Here is a 15,418-nt window from a genome sequence, read left to right as displayed (position 1 = left end):
GATTACAAGATGAACCGTTAATCACAGGATCGATCTGCGCCATAAGCGGAGATCACAAGCCGTCCCGTAGATTTAGGATTCCGAGATACCAGGGTAGATCAGATGCAGGGGGAGGTGGACCACCCTGGGCGTGGTGAAGTTGCGCAAGATGGGAAAGAGGTGGTTAATTGCTCAGCTGAGCAGAACGAGAATGACAGAGTCACCACGAAGGAACCTAATAGCACCGAGTTATTAGAAAATGATTCAATGAGGAGGGGGCCAGAAGAAAAAGAAAAGGCATAGGAGGTATGATGCCTTCACCACGTTCAACCACACGTACATCTTGCTAATGAAACGATCCTTGTTCACGCCCTTGCCCTTGTTACCCTTGGGCTTCTCTGTCCACATTTCCTTGACGTTCTCCAGGACCATGTTGCAGTGTCGGTCAAAAGCCTTGACACGGGCCAAGAGCTTTCGGTTGTTACGGCAGGAGATCAGGACCTGAGTGTGCGTGCGGGTGGCGGTCTGCAGGAGTGACAGCGGACCAGCGGTGAGCTCGTGCTCCTCAATAAGAGCGACCTCATATTCCCTGTTGAGCCACGGTACCAGGTTAGTCTTTTGGGTTCATGTATGTCTTGAGATTGCGCATGCATCGGAATGTGGCTATAAAAGATGACCGGAGCATCGCAAAGTCCCCGCCACACTTTACCCCCCTTTCAGGAGCTAGGCAGCAGTGGAAGAAATGAAAGGATAGTCATCGGTGAAGGCGGGGAAATTCGAGGGATGATGTTGAGATGGAACGTACGTGAGCTCGTTCTTAGGCTTGTTGAGCAAATCCCTGGGGAAGAATTGGGTCAGCTGAGTTACACTAGAGTCAAGGGGTCATTGAGATGTCACATACTGAATCTTGGGGTCGGGAGCTGTCGACATGGTGTGTGGGTTGTGAGGTATAATGGGCCGTGAAGGGTCCCTCGCGCATGTGTTGAGATACTGGAAGGTGAGCAGGTTCTATAGTCACGTGATGTGGAGCTGGTCTAGCAGTACACTCGTTCTGCCGAATGAAGACCTTTCTAATTTAATAATTTAATGTATGGAGTAAATATTTTCTAGACAACTGATCAATTGCTTTCGATGAGTCCCCATAATTTTACAAATATCAATATCGAGGAATTTCTTCCACTAGTCTGTATACACTAGGATAGTCCCTTCTTGTAGGCCAGGAAACGTACTGGGTCTTTTTCTCATAGAGTCTGTGCCGGAGTAAATTTTACGTCATTCTTTCCATACACCGCCTAGCGTACGGCTTTTCACCGGGTTGCTTTCGATTTGGGGCTCGAGCGTTTTGCCGGTTTTTTTTTTCTTTAATTACTAAGGCAACAAGGCACTGAGGCACGCGTTTTCATGACCGCGGGTTGCTCGCGATTGGCTGCGTCACGTCGCGTACACGCTTGTTTAGAGATCAGCGGATAGCTTCAACCCGCGAACGCAAGGTCTTCCTTTTAAACCCTCCAACCTCCTCGCTGTCTGCAGCACAAGAAGGTTTTTCCTTTTTTTTTGGATTTATTTTCAATTTCTAATCATTTCTGCTCTTTGGCCTTGTTAGGTTTTCCTCCTTGGGTACGACCACCACTTCTTTACTCCCTTTCCCAAGGATCGACCTGTCCAACATTCCGGTCCTGCAGCCTTCCCTGCATAAATTGCATATCCTCCCCATTCTCCCGGCCGACGAGATACTTGATCGATATGCTTGGCAGATAGATCGACTTTGCTACCACCCTTCTTTGTACAACTGCAGTTTTTTCCATTGCTACACCGTACTGTGGAGAAACAGTGTCAAAAAAAGTCGATTTCACCACTTTGCCCTGCCAACAACCTCGATCCCCCACCTCCCCTGCCTACCGACACCCTGCCTTATCTTCTTACAACACCCCCGCCTCTCCTTTCTCTTTCTCAAATACTCTCGACGTCCACCGGTCTCATACCTTCGCCCCCACCTAAAATCGTTTATGGAGACAAATCGAATCACATGAGATGGACTCTCAGGACGGAATTACCGTCCGCCCTATGAGGCGTATGTACCCTTGAGAGAGAAAAAGACAATTTATGGTCGGTTGCTAATCTTCGGTGTTCTCAACAGTTAAGGTCTTATACACCTTTGATAACGAGAACAAAACCAACTGCCTTGCTCGCTGGCCCCATGTGCTAGAAATCCAAACTGCTTATTTGGATGAAAACACCCCAGTCGGGGTGATTGAGCTGAAGACATGTATCCAAGCAATTGTTTCAGCAAGGTTGGACTTTCTTCCCAAGGCCATTCTTGATTTTTTCCCTTCCTAACTCTTTTGTAGTCCTGAATTAGTGGCACAATTAGGAAAGGACTACACAGTGTACGCCTACGACTACTCGGAATATGAAACCCCCCTCGTCGGCCAAGGAATGCTCTCGTGGGTTCTGGCTTCTTCTTCACCGACACCGGAAGCGCCCGCTCACCAATCGAAGACAATGGTCACAGGTCGTGTGTGTAAAGCCCCGTTGGGTCTGTTTTCTAAGGGCGCTGGCGCCCAAGAGACCCTTGAAGTCAAACTCCGATTGGTTCCCGTTCCGAACATCATGCAAAGCCAATATCTCGACAGCATGCAAAAATACCGAGAGCTCAGCAATGTGATCCCACACGACTTCGACGCACAGTCATGGACGGCTTTCATGCGTCAAAATCCCTCACTCATGGAAGCCGCTCGAAATCAATCACAAGACCGAGCAAGCGCCGTGTCCCCAATGAGTGGATCCGGCATTGGACGATTCCACCAAATTCTTAGTGACGGTGCCACCCCTCGCGAGTTTTCCGGATATGAACGGAATGATTCAGTGCGTTCGGTTTCCCCTACGCACTCATACGGTGCTCCCAGCAGAGTATCCACACCCGGAGGAGTCCGGACTTCCACTTATCAACCACAACCGCAACATCAATCAAGACCACCTTACAACCAAAGCAGCGATATGATCCGACCTTCTTCGAGTGCTTCTATGCGCGACAATGATTACCAGGTACCACAGTCTCTCTCCAGGAGAGATTCTATCCAGTCTGGCTATGCCAGTGGGGGTGAGGATATAGACCCGCAACCACGGAAGAGGGCCAAGCTGTATCAAGCAGGGTGGCCAGGGAAGTCCGATATGAACATTGAGAGACAGCCCAGCTCGCTTCGAGTAGCAGCTAGTACAGCAGCTTCGGTTCGGATTCATCGCCCGACTCCCGTCAACCCTGCTATCGCAGCGGAACAGTCCATCAACGAGCCCGTTCGCCCACCAACTCCAATCATGCGCCCCGGAGATGGATCTCGCCGCCGTCGGCCTGCATCGAGTATGTTGCGAGAGTCCTCTGTTCTCAGCTCTTATGCATCGCCATATTTCAATAGTGATGACATCGGCACAGACTTCACAAGTCACTCTCCAGATGATTCTCGTTACCAAGGACTTTTCGAGCCTCCATTTAACATGCCTTCCTCTCCTCCTATCATGGATACACGAGCTGCATCTAAATCTAGCCCGGTGCTGCCTCCAATCACATTGGACACCGACTCAGGTTTCATGAGTGGTGGCATGGAAGAGAATTTGGAAGATGAGGTGGCTACTCCTGTCGAGGATGGGCAAAGGGCTGAGTCACACGGCCCCATCGAAGGAAATCACTCTCTTTCTGTTCGTTCTACAGTTCAGCCAAACTCCCCAGTGGGTAGAACTGGCACGGTTGGTCAATCCAATGACTTCATGCCAATGAGTGATCCTCCCACGTTTCCGCCTAGAAAGCCCAAGGTACAATCACGTCCAGCCTCAGCCGCTGGGTCCCGACCAAGCTCGGGGAATGGCGTGCGTTTGGCACCCAAAATACAAACACCCAACCCTTGCAGCGAAATCTCTCAAAATAGGAGCAGCGTTCCTCCCAGTGACCCTATTGTTACCCCCAATCCACCCCCTCAGCACGCTATAACATGGACCGGGCCAGTTACTGGTTTCGATCATGATGGAAAGTCAGTCTCGGTACCCGTACCGCAAGCTGAGAACCCCGAGAAACCTAAGAAACCCGAGAACCTCAAGCCCCGTGGCCTAAACAGGAGGGTAACCCAGATCCAACAGAACCTGGATGAGGCCATAAAATCTGGCAAAATCCCTCCTTTCTGTGAGAACTGTGGCAGCATTGAAACTCCTACTTGGCGGCGGGCGTGGTCGAGAGATATTATGGGTGGGGAGGGTCTTGCCAAACAGATGATGATGCAAGTCAGCGGTTCGTTGTTCTATATGCCCCTGGAACGCGATGCTTCAAAGGCAATCACCAATTTCAAGTTCTACAAGAAGACTCTACTTGTTGCCGACGACGATTCATGGGTTCAGGTGTTGCTTTGTAACCCTTGTGGTCTGTGGCTCCATAAGATGAAAACAATGCGTCCCGAAAATAAATGGAACAAGTCTGCCTCCGACGGCAACAAAAAGCGTCCTATTAGAAACCGCAGATCTGGTGGCCCATTATCGGTTCCTTCAGCCAGGACTCGCAGCATGGTCGCATCAAGCGTTACTGCAGCCTCTTCTCCAGCTCCCACTGAGGCCTCCTCCATTCAGCCCGACGAAGGTGCCACCCCTCAACTTGATGATAGTCAAGATCAGGACCAGGGTCAGGACGAGGAAGGCGAGAACTACCCCAACAAGCGTCGCCGGGCTAACAGTGTTGAGCCCCGGCGGTCAACCGAGAGCTCATATGCTCGCTGGGAGCATGATGACGCTGTGGAAGCTCTTCGTCGTGCGATCCAGTCTAGTCCGGCAAGAAATATGAAAGTCCGACCCCAAACTGAAAGAGCTCCATCTTTGGATGAGACAAACACCACTCCTAAACCCTTGCGCCGCGCCTTGTTTGCCTCATCCCATAACGAAAAATCCTTGAAGGAATTAGGTCCTTCCCTGCTGAACGGCGGTTCCCCTAGGCGAAGCCCCAAGACTGCTTCGCATGAGCACAAGCAGCCTCGGGACAAGGAGAATATTGCGCCCACGCCTAATAATGACCTGAACGATCTTTTCGAGAGCCCCTCTGTGGACCTTAACCTTCTTACCAGTCCAACTCCACGTCGACCCCATGCTCGATTCAATATGCATGAGCGACGACTCTCCTTGCCTTCCAATTCGCCAAATAGCACCCGGCACAAGGATGTTGGAAAAACTCCTTCCCCAACTCGTCTCACGGCGGAGCGACTGCAGCACATCCAAGATGGCCAGGACTCGCCCCGTACCACCCCTCGTCAAAACCGATCCCCCAATAAGCAGAGATCGCCTAATAAACATGATTTTTCTACCTTGTTGAGTCAGAGCCTGCACACTGCATCATTGCAGCCTTTCGACAGCATTATTCTCGACATTCTTGATGATACCCCCGTTCAGCCTGACTTCTTCCAGATCGGAGAGGGCTCAAAGGGCGAAAGCCACAATTGGGCAGATTGGCTTCCCGAGGCCTACGTCTCTCCTACTGCATCCGAAGAAAACCTCCAAGGTTCCGAAGACTTCATTAATTCTCTTCTCTCCGGTCCCACTGCCCTGAAGGAGAACCTCCACGACAAACAGTTCAATCCTTTCAACTTCGATGTTGAACTTCCTGACTCTGGATTCTTCAGCTCTGATGCTCAACAGACAGATCCTCTGGGTTCCTCCAATGTTCAGTCTTCCAAAGAGAAGTCCAATGAACAACCTGCAACCTCTCCCGCTGCATGAGCAATGCCTTCCCTCGATGTTTTCTTTATCCTTCTGTTCTCCCGTTTTTTTCACATCTGTTTCATTTCAACTTTTGTTTTTTAGCGATGGCGTTCGGCGCGGCTGGGACACAATTCTCTTTGCTTATTTATACACCCCAACCTTATTTTCACTTGCAAGTGGCTATTTGCTCTTGTCGAGTGTATGCTCAGTTTACTACTATTGTTCTGAATTATGACCAGAAGAATCCTCAATCGGGGTTCTACACTGCCCATCACTGATGTTTTTATTGCACAGCTGATGGTTGCTACCGGGGTATTATCTTAGCTGCCCGGAAAACATCAAAATGATGTCAAAAATGAAAAATGAAAATACAAAGAAATATTACAAATACTCACCTCGTAATAAATTGATGCGTTGAAGAAGTAATTTGCTGATTAAATGTAGCTTTCAATGGTGCACAACCTTCTCGAGCCATTGGACTTTCAGCCATCAATTGACCATACATCTCAGGCGAATTCAATCGATTTTACATTGCCTAGATCGCGCAACAGTAACCAACATTACATAGACCTCAAACTGATCTTAAAGGCCATCAGTGTGAAATTGACTCTTGATCTACTAATACTTCGTATAAATAATTTTTGGTTCCAGTCAAGAAAATTTCCAAGTATCAAAGGGATAAATCAACATTCTTATGGCAAGCAAGAAGTCGGAATTTGATCATAACATCGTATAATATGCAAATCGGAGCTAGATAAGTCGTCATAAGACCACTTCAACGGCAGAATGCTGAAGGAAAACAACACAAAGCAGTTTACAATGCTCTTCATGGCAAGAAAACAACCTTCCGCCAGATTCTGACACTTTTCAAGAGCCCAAACTAGCCCACCAGCCCATCCTGTAAACTTCAATTTCTTTATTCGTTGCCGTAGAAGATATTCTTGAAGCGGTGTGTAGCATCGACAACATGCTCGTAGATCTTATAATCTAATAGTAAAATTTCCAATTAGCATATTGCTATCACTTCATTGAAGGTCTAAGAAAGAAACTCACCCAAATCCGCAGGGTTACCCCAGTCCGTTGTCTCGAGGACTCGGAGTCCAACCTTAATGAAAAGGATGATTAGCATTGGGTTCTTTAAGTTCGCTTTAGCTCTTTGCATGTTCCACAAGCAGAACAGGCTCCGATGCAATGGTTGAAGTTGGCAAACATACCCCACCCTCGACATCAGTCACTTTCCCTACAACCTCGACAAGCTTTCCCATCTGCAAGTTGTCATCTGGAGTGAGGATGAGAGTCACGTCTCCGTGGCTGCCACAGGTAATCTTCGCTGAGTCGCCGTTGAGCGCGCTGACAGTGCCCAGAACGCAGACGGTGTGTGTAGTACCCGCGGGGGTGGAGTTGGGGTGAAAGTTGGGGAGGTGCTGCGGCAGGCAGCGGGGCGATTGGAGAGACATGTTTGGTTTTTGAGTGGAAAATGTGAATTTGTTTGAAAGCGTTGTTGATGAGGCGTTGGAGGAGGTACTTCGTTGAAATTGAATCGAACCGATTAGACGCGTTAATAGGACGCGTGTGCACGTGATGAGGGGGCCTTTTTTAAAAATCGATACAGATCGAGAATTCTAAGAACCTCAATATGCTGGTAGTACGGTTGCAAAAGAGAGGTGTGGTGAAACCCCAGTTAAGTCAGGTTGGTATATGAAATATGCGATATGAACTTGGATCAGGTATCGAGGACTCGTAGAGTACAAATAATAGCCTTTACTATATCCTCACGTGACACTTATCAATCTCGACAAGCTCCATGCCCTGCGACGTCAGACCTTCACAACTTGCGCCGTGATTCCCAATGGATCATTAAATCCCCAACACGGTTTTCAAACACTACATACGAAAATAAAGTCAACCTCTACTTACCTCATACGCATCCTGACCACACCATCGCCTCACAATCATGCCTCCGCCTCTACCATCCTCCCACCGCGGGATGACCGCGAACCCGCTCAAACCTGTTGGCCGTTACCGTCCTGGAAAAGCAGTCGCAGAGGAGCATTCATCATCCGAGGAGGAAGACGAGGACGAAGATATTGAAGAACAAAAACGACAAGAGGCCGAAGCGCAGCGTCGGAGACAGCAAGCTCCAAAGGCAAGCTCTTTCCCGTCTGCGGCCGCCCGCAAAGCCGTCAAGGCTGAAGAAGAAGATGAAGAGGAAGGATTTGTGACCGACGAGGAAGAAGAAGATGATGAAGCACAATCATTACCCATAGCTGCGCCGTCGGCTCAAGATTCTCCATCAGAAGCTATAACATCAAAACCAACCACGGCAGCCGCCCCAGAAGAAAGCGAAGAGGAAGAAGAAAGCTCCGAGGAAGAGAGTAGCTCCGAAGACGAAGCGCCTCGGCGCATGCTTATACGGCCCACATTCATCAAAAAGGACAAAAGAGGAACAGGCGACTCGGAGAAAGCACAAGCCGCAGCCAAAGCCGCAGCCCTCGAGGCAGACGCCGAGGCCCGCCGCCAAGCCCAACGACTAGAAAAAGCCGATCAGCTAGTCCGTGACCAACTCGAAAAAGATGCGATCGCGCGCTCCTCAAAGAACCGAGCCTGGGATGACGACGAGCTGGAGGCCGACGACGAAGAGGCCATCGACGACAAAGACGGCGTAGACCCCGATGCAGAGTACGCTGCGTGGAAGCTGCGAGAACTGAAGCGCGTTAAGCGCGAGCGCGAGGCCATCGAAGAAGCTGAGAAAGAGCGCGAGGAGATCGAGCGACGACGCAACCTCACGCAAGAGGAGCGCGATCGCGAGGATGCAGAATTCATTTCGCAGCAGAAGGAAGACCGAGAGGCTACGCGCGGCCAGACTGGGTTTATGCAGCGCTACTTTCACAAGGGAGCGTTCTTCCGTGATGACCAGGAGAAGGATGGTTTGGATCAGCGTAATATCATGGGCCGCCGGTTCGTGGATGATGTTGCGCGTGAGACTTTGCCTGAGTATATGCAGGTCCGCGATATGACCAAGTTGGGCAAGAAGGGCCGCACTCGTTATCGCGATCTCAAGTCCGAGGATACTGGTCGGTTCGGTGGAGGGTATCAAAATCGCCGTGGTGACAATGGCCCGCCTATCGGTATTACTGATGAGCGTTACATGCCTGATCGCGGGGATGATCGGGGCTCTGGACCGACTGGACCGACGGGTGCCAATGCCAGTTTTGTTCGGCCGAGGCGAAGATCTAGATCTCGCTCTCCGCGAAGGGATCGACGTGATGACCGTGATGAGCGAAGTCGTTCGAGGGAACGGCGGAAACGCAGCCCATCTCCGTATGAAGATCGGGACAAGCGCCGACGAGTTGATAGCACTTCATGATCAACCATGTATCACCCTTTGACACACTGGCGTTAGGAGGTGATTTGTCTTATTTTTAGCCAAAAGCTTTGCATTCTCATTCTTGTGATATACCTACTAGGTACTGATATATACTCGCATTTTCAGCAAATGATAAACCCATCCATCTACACATCTTAACACAGAGGTTTCTGCATACATATCCAGATGCATTTTAACTGATCACACATGTGCATATATAAGGCTCGGTTTCAGGCTACAAGGTAACCAATGCAACCTGGGCCCTTCAAATGTTGAGGGTACTATGTAATCCCCAGGGCTAAGGAGGAACTGTACTATGTAGTAACTTCTTCCTCCCAGTCTAACCCAACAATCTTGCAGTTTCAAATTCCCAATGAATGGAAATGGACAGAAATAAGATTCTCTAAGTGGGGATAAAATAAACAACCTCCATGCAATTGTGAAAGATGCAGGTAAAAAAGAAAAAGAAGAAAACCACTATTTAATCCCCGCACGCTCCAAAACCTTCTCCCGCTCCATAACACTATCACCAAACCGCACGAGGAAAACAGTCCGTGAAGGCCACATCTCCGTCGGCTGATTATGCGTCGACACCTTGGCCTCAAATCCACACCCATCACACACACCCTCAATGATACCCGCAACAAAGGCCGCGCAGTTAAGCATGCTCATCTCTCGGGGTACGCTGATGTAGGTGTTGACTAGCGGGTCGTTATCGGTGATCATGTATTCGTTTGGAGTGTCGGGGGAGACGGAGTGCTCGAGTGCATCTGCTGAGCGCTGGAAGAGGAGGCGCCAGAGGGGGCCGTGGATGAGGTGGAGGAGGGTTAGGATGCGGAGGGGTCTGTTTGGTGGTGAAGAGGATGTTGAGGAGCTTGAGAGGGCTGAGGAGGAGGTTGAGGTTGCTCTGTAGAAGAGGAGGTCGAGGAGGCGGAGGCCTAGGGGGTATCCTTGTTCATTTAATCTGGAGGGGAGATCAGTGTTAGTGAGTTTGGACTGTATAAATGGAAGGAGAATATAAATAGGCAGATGAATATAGATATATAGAAGTTTAGTATCCTAGTCTGGTGGTGTATACATACCGTTTCTCTAAATCTTGTATGCCCGTTACCCTCCGCTGGGCATATGTGACCATCTCCGCAAATAGATAGGCGAAGCTCGCCCGACTAGACTCCGCATTGCGGCTGCGGTTTAGGTGTCTGTCGTAGATAGTTTTGCGATTGGAAGGCACACGGAGGCCTTGTGTTGGGGCCGGGCTTTGTGGCTGCTGCGGCACTTGTGTTCTGTCACTGGATGTGGATTGCGGCGTGCTGGCGTTGCTGATGGACAGCATGGCCGAGTGCCTGGGCGCGGCCATGGTGATTGTAAGAGGCGCAACTGGCTAATGAAGTATTTATTGCGGAGTGAATGGTCAAGAAGGTGGGTAGCGATCAACTCTGATGGTTATGTATTCTGATATGTTGGTGGTTTGAGGGGGTTCTAGCTAAGATCCCGACGTCTCTCAAGTGACTTCGCGATGTGGATGCGATCTACGGTGGAGCACATTAGCCGCGGGCGCAACTCGCGTAAGGATTGATAGAATCTTTCCGTAGAATATGCGGCTTAAGACATCAATTGATTCGGAATCAATTTCTACGAAGAAAAAAGAGTTTACAGGGTATAAAGATGATGAGTTCAAAAGAATAGTGGATTTCATTCATGGGTTCAGACAGTATGGCTGCGCTGACAGAAGCCATAGAATGGAGACGAGAGCACCCAGAAGAATTTTTTTTTGAATCCTCAAGAAACTGCAAGCCAAGATTCAAGACTGTCTGCCAGGCGATAGACCAATTCAAGGCCAAAAGCCAAGGTGATTCTATATATATGATCGAAAATGCAAGACTCAAAAGGTCAAATATCCTGTTCTGAAACCACTGTTAGTGAGGTTCAATGAAAAGGTCATAAAAATCCAACAAAAAAAGGGATATAGCCAATTCAATCAGACATCCAAGGAAGTGTTAGCGCACAGAGCACCCGAAATAGGTTCAAATTGGGGCTAGCGTGGAAACTGCGAACGTAGGAAGTTTTTCATCATATGAAACGGGCCCGAAGACCCTTTGGCTAATCCCGATTATTGTTAAAAGAGAAAAGTCAAGAACATACCAAGTTAGTTTAAAAGCGTTGTTGTGATAATAAAAGAGAAGAAAGAAGAAGCAAAAGACCTGCTTCAGAGAGTTCGCATTAGAACTTCTGGTTGCAGTTGTTGCAGTTGGAGAAGATGAAAGGAAGAAAAAAGTTTTAGGGTGCGAAACTGCCTTTTATAGGGCGGAGAGCAGCTGCCCCGGAAACCACCAGTAGAAAGCTTCTAGCGAATTTATCCACTTGAGCTCAGAGATTTTTCAATTTTTTCAATTTTTTTTTTCTTCAATGGGATTCAATGGTAAACAATAGGAATCTCTTTGCAGAGATTTTCTTCTCAGGCAATCAGGCTACACAAATCTCCACTCTAGCTATTTCCATCAAGGATGAAGCTTTTGAAGAAAACGTTGGAAAAAAAATTGAAATTTCACATTTGCTAGACATGCACTCGTTATATTTCCACAATCCCTCTCGTAAAGGCCTTCAAGGTTCGCCCTTATTTGAAACTCTTCTGCTTCGTACGGGAATTCCAATTCAGTGTTTTTGAGATGCTGTGTACCCAGTCTTCGCCACGTCGGTCTTGAGCCAAGACATTGGCAAACGGATATCTTGACGCCGACACAGTGACATAGTCGCCGGGATGTAATTCTACCCTCTCCCGGCCATCAAAACTGGCCCAGGAACTAGTACGCGCATCATAGGGAACGCCCATGCGCAATACAATTGTATCAGGTAGAATGATCGGGCGGAATGAAAGAGTATGGGCGCAAATGGCCGTTACCAAGATCACCGGGTTCTCAGGGTGAGAGAGCGATCCTCCAGCAGCGAGATTATACGCCGTTGATCCTGTCGGGGTGGCAATGCAGATTCCATCTGCTAGTAGGGTAGTAAAATGCTCGTCATCGCCAAACAGTTCAATTTGAGACATGGCTGCAAAGGGACGAGTTGGTTAGTGATACCATTTTTTACAAAACGCGGCTCTGAGATATACATACTTGGGTTTGGTCCACGATCCAGGACGACATCATTCAAGATCTCATAGACTCGGTCCGGCGTATGCGTCAATGTATCTTCCCCTTCCTCCCCAATCAACTCCTCCACCAAGTCGCGACTCGTCAATGCACGACTATGCGGATCTTTCAACCGTGCCTTGCTTCTCATGATCGTGCACTCAAATCGCAATCGAAGACTCACAACCACGCCATCTCGGAAAGCGGTCTCCAGGATCTTTTTATAATCAGCAAAGTCAAAGTTTGTCAAGAAGCCTAACGACCCAAGCGCAAATGACAGAACAGGTGGAACAATACGCTGGAATAGCCAGCTGGTGTATAGGACCGTTCCGTCTCCTCCCAGGGTGATAACGAAATCGAATAGATGGGGCTGGTCCTGTGCAAGCTTAGGGTCCCAGAACTTGAGCCGGCCCTTCGCAGACGGTTCATCTTGCAGTAGCTGCAACGTCCCAAAGTCCGGGTGGGTTTCCATGCGGCGTTCAACGTAGACGGTGTACGGCGAGTCTCGTTCCTTGGATAGTAACCAGCGAGTGACTTTTCTGGTCAGGCTCACTAAGGATTCGTCATGTGTCTTGCTCACGATGAAGACGTTCCTCACGGTCAATCTGAGCTTGATGCTTCCCAGCTTCTTCGAGAGCTTGCGTACGTTCCACGCCATATCAGACAGCTGGCGCTTGGTCAGATGTCGGGATTGAATGACTGTAGGCTCCAATTTGAGTGTTTTGGTGTCGCTATCAACCACTGGCACCGAAACGACATTATCATCACCAAGCACCTTTGAATCGACAGCGGGTTCGTCTTCGCTCAGCGCACGAATCACCTCTTTTTTATCGGCAGATTTCGGTAATGGCGCCGCCCATTCGCCCGCAATAAGGGAGTGCACATAGCAAGCTGTTGTTCTATCCTGTGTATCGTGGCGTCTCATTCGGGGTTTCTCCATGGTCACCAATGAGGATTTGCGGCGGTGGCTGGAATCGGGGTAGAAAACGACCTGATCAAAGAAATGGGACGCTTAGATTAATGTTTGCCATACTGGTGTTCATCGTGGGCCTACCTCCAGCTGGTTCTGCGGCTCCGTATCGCTGGCCCCTCCGTGGCTCTAATAAGCATGGATCAGTTCCAATTCCCTGCCCATACCCCGCCGTGCCAGTACATACCTCATCTACGGCGGCCGAAGATGCCTCTCGGTCATCGTGGTCCATTGCGCGCAGATTCTGGACTTTTGTGTGCGTAAACTAGGCTGGCATAGCGTATTTCAGATTGGTAGCGATGGCCCAGTGTTGGTGATGTTGGAAAGAGTTGTATGGGGGGGAAAGTGGGTATGACGTAGTTTCGTTCCCTCATTCCTCCGCAATACCTACAACAGTAGGATATCTCGCTTGCTCTAATCGCGCAACCCATGTTCAACTGAATTCCAAGGTTTCTTTACTTGTATGGATAAATAAGATTATGTAAAAATTAAGATCTTACGCCTCCACTTATATAGATCAATGATTGCCTTTGTAAACTCCGGCTTTTACCGCGATCTAGGTCGATTTCAACACATAACGAAGATTCCCCGGAAGGATGGGAAATTCAATTGTAGTTTCGATTGGAGATTTAGCTGGCGTTCTTCAACTCTCTCAAAGCAGCCATAACATCTACTGGGCTGGTCTGGCCCGTCACTTTCTGAATTTCAGGGTCCTGAGTAATTAATGTGAGCATTCGGTCAATCAGTGGGAGCATGGAAAATATAACATAACTTACCTCAACACGCATAAACACATTGTGAAGCTAAATCAGAGGATCAGTATCCGCCAAAATGAATCATATAATATACTTGAGTGCATACCTTTTCATCCCCAATGGTAAATTTGCCCTGGGTCTGCTCGTTCGCTGCCGCAAAGTCCGCAAGCTTCTTAATTGCCGGGGACTGAGACACACTGAGAGCAAACTGGACGTTCGCCTTAGTGTACTCGTGACCGGGCTGAATTCTGTAAGCGGATACTCTTCCAAAAAAAAAAACCCCAGAATCAAGAACTACCCACATAGACCTTAGTGTCATCGGGCAGGGCTGCCAATGTTTCGTTCAATGCTTTGTGCATCTCCTGGGCATTTCCTTCAAAGAACCGACCACATCCTGGAAAATCAAAAGCTTGTTAGAATTGACCTCATTCATAGACAAAGGGTAAGTCTCACCGCCGATAAACAAAGTGTCGCCTGTGAACACAACTCGTTGGTCGCCATCTTGCATGTAATAGCAGATACTGTCCTGGGTATGGCAAGGCGTGTATAGGGCCTTGACAGAGATGCGCTCTCCAATCTTGAAGACCTCACCATCGGCCGGTGTCGTGGTAACAGACTGGCAATTGCTACCTCCAATCACGGGAAGCTTGCCGAATTCTCTCAGCTGAAATTTGAAAGTCAGAAAAATGATCTATTCAAATCCAAAGCAAACAAATTCTTACCATCTTGTCGTTACCTCCAGCATGATCCCAGTGGCTAAAAAGTCAGCCAAATCACTTTCACTTCAAAACCAGTTGCCTCAGCTAGTACATACTGGTGGGTGTTGACAATAGCAGTCAAATCAATCTTGCCGGCACTAATCTGCGACTTCAATTCAGGGGCCACCCTGTATCCCCGCGTGGTCAGCTCATCATTTGTCCTTACTAGGTAAATGCGTTTCACATGGTCAGATATTACTCACTCTGGGGGGTTCGCTGGGTCAATAATAACGGATTGCTTGGTCGGCTCATCTGTGACTAGGTAGGCATAATTGTTGCCTTTCCCGGTCCCTGTAGGATATAACGTAGGTAAGCAAGGCGTCGAATAAGCTACCCTGTTGATAGCTTGCTTCAGGCGGGTAAGGAGCTCCGCTTACACATGGGAATCGACTGGATATGCATTGCTCGGGCTTGTAAGATGGATGGACGGGAACGGAATGATCTTATCGCTTTTGCAAAACTCATCACTAATGAAAGGATGAAACGTTTAGTGCGGGGAGAAGCTATCGAAATAAGCTGTACAAAGACCGATGGATGACATATCAAACGTCATGCGGAATAATAGTTTCTCCGCGTCGGCTTTACTAATGGTACAATGTCTGATTGGTAGAACTCTGCATGAGCTTCGATGTCAAAGTGGGGCAACACCTAACTACACATAGTCTCAGCACAAGCGGATGGGTCCATCGACATCAGAATGTTATTTATGAATACAGTGAATGGATGAATGAATA

General features: G+C 48.7%; 7 protein-coding genes across 7 annotated transcripts; 2 read left to right on the top strand and 5 right to left on the bottom strand.

Annotated features, from left to right (window-relative positions):
• Positions 1 to 171: 171 nt before the first annotated feature.
• N7466_002205 (mRNA splicing protein SMD2) lies at positions 172 to 909 on the bottom strand (the record flags this gene model as incomplete). Its single annotated transcript, XM_057161603.1, has 4 exons — positions 172 to 214; positions 320 to 568; positions 785 to 817; positions 881 to 909. 4 exons carry the CDS (start codon positions 907 to 909, stop codon positions 172 to 174), a joined length of 354 nt encoding a protein of 117 aa, XP_057024888.1.
• Positions 910 to 2,010: 1,101 nt separating this feature from the next.
• Positions 2,011 to 5,724, top strand: N7466_002204 (putative GATA transcription factor (Ams2); the record flags this gene model as incomplete). Its single annotated transcript, XM_057161602.1, has 3 exons — positions 2,011 to 2,050; positions 2,117 to 2,270; positions 2,328 to 5,724. 3 exons carry the CDS (start codon positions 2,011 to 2,013, stop codon positions 5,722 to 5,724), a joined length of 3,591 nt encoding a protein of 1,196 aa, XP_057024887.1.
• Positions 5,725 to 6,622: 898 nt separating this feature from the next.
• On the bottom strand, positions 6,623 to 7,163 carry N7466_002203 (putative ssDNA binding protein Ssb3; the record flags this gene model as incomplete). The annotated part of the gene is made up of 3 exons (XM_057161601.1): positions 6,623 to 6,693; positions 6,760 to 6,811; positions 6,921 to 7,163. The coding sequence occupies 3 exons, from the start codon at positions 7,161 to 7,163 to the stop codon at positions 6,623 to 6,625; spliced, it is 366 nt and encodes a 121-aa protein (XP_057024886.1).
• A 497-nt stretch (positions 7,164 to 7,660) lies between these two features.
• On the top strand, positions 7,661 to 9,073 carry N7466_002202 (microfibrillar-associated 1 family protein; the record flags this gene model as incomplete). The annotated part of the gene is made up of 1 exon (XM_057161600.1): positions 7,661 to 9,073. The coding sequence occupies one exon, from the start codon at positions 7,661 to 7,663 to the stop codon at positions 9,071 to 9,073; it is 1,413 nt and encodes a 470-aa protein (XP_057024885.1).
• Positions 9,074 to 9,550: 477 nt separating this feature from the next.
• Positions 9,551 to 10,430, bottom strand: N7466_002201 (trafficking protein particle complex subunit 5; the record flags this gene model as incomplete). The annotated part of the gene is made up of 2 exons (XM_057161599.1): positions 9,551 to 10,037; positions 10,156 to 10,430. The coding sequence occupies 2 exons, from the start codon at positions 10,428 to 10,430 to the stop codon at positions 9,551 to 9,553; spliced, it is 762 nt and encodes a 253-aa protein (XP_057024884.1).
• Positions 10,431 to 11,687: 1,257 nt separating this feature from the next.
• On the bottom strand, positions 11,688 to 13,403 carry N7466_002200 (putative NAD+ kinase; the record flags this gene model as incomplete). Its single annotated transcript, XM_057161598.1, has 4 exons — positions 11,688 to 12,121; positions 12,187 to 13,192; positions 13,256 to 13,300; positions 13,359 to 13,403. The coding sequence occupies 4 exons, from the start codon at positions 13,401 to 13,403 to the stop codon at positions 11,688 to 11,690; spliced, it is 1,530 nt and encodes a 509-aa protein (XP_057024883.1).
• A 397-nt stretch (positions 13,404 to 13,800) lies between these two features.
• Positions 13,801 to 15,086, bottom strand: N7466_002199 (hydroxyacylglutathione hydrolase; the record flags this gene model as incomplete). The annotated part of the gene is made up of 9 exons (XM_057161597.1): positions 13,801 to 13,884; positions 13,948 to 13,974; positions 14,033 to 14,167; positions 14,229 to 14,320; positions 14,380 to 14,590; positions 14,649 to 14,682; positions 14,741 to 14,812; positions 14,888 to 14,975; positions 15,062 to 15,086. The coding sequence occupies 9 exons, from the start codon at positions 15,084 to 15,086 to the stop codon at positions 13,801 to 13,803; spliced, it is 768 nt and encodes a 255-aa protein (XP_057024882.1).
• Between the last annotated feature and the right edge of the window lie 332 nt (positions 15,087 to 15,418).

The sequence above is a fragment of the Penicillium verhagenii genome (genome assembly GCF_028828195.1).
Source record: "Penicillium verhagenii strain IBT 33310 chromosome Unknown utg000003l_segment0_segment0, whole genome shotgun sequence".
Lineage (NCBI taxonomy): Eukaryota > Fungi > Ascomycota > Eurotiomycetes > Eurotiales > Aspergillaceae > Penicillium > Penicillium verhagenii.
The sequence above is the reverse complement of the archived record's forward strand: the minus strand, read 5'-3'. Positions and strand labels throughout refer to the sequence as shown.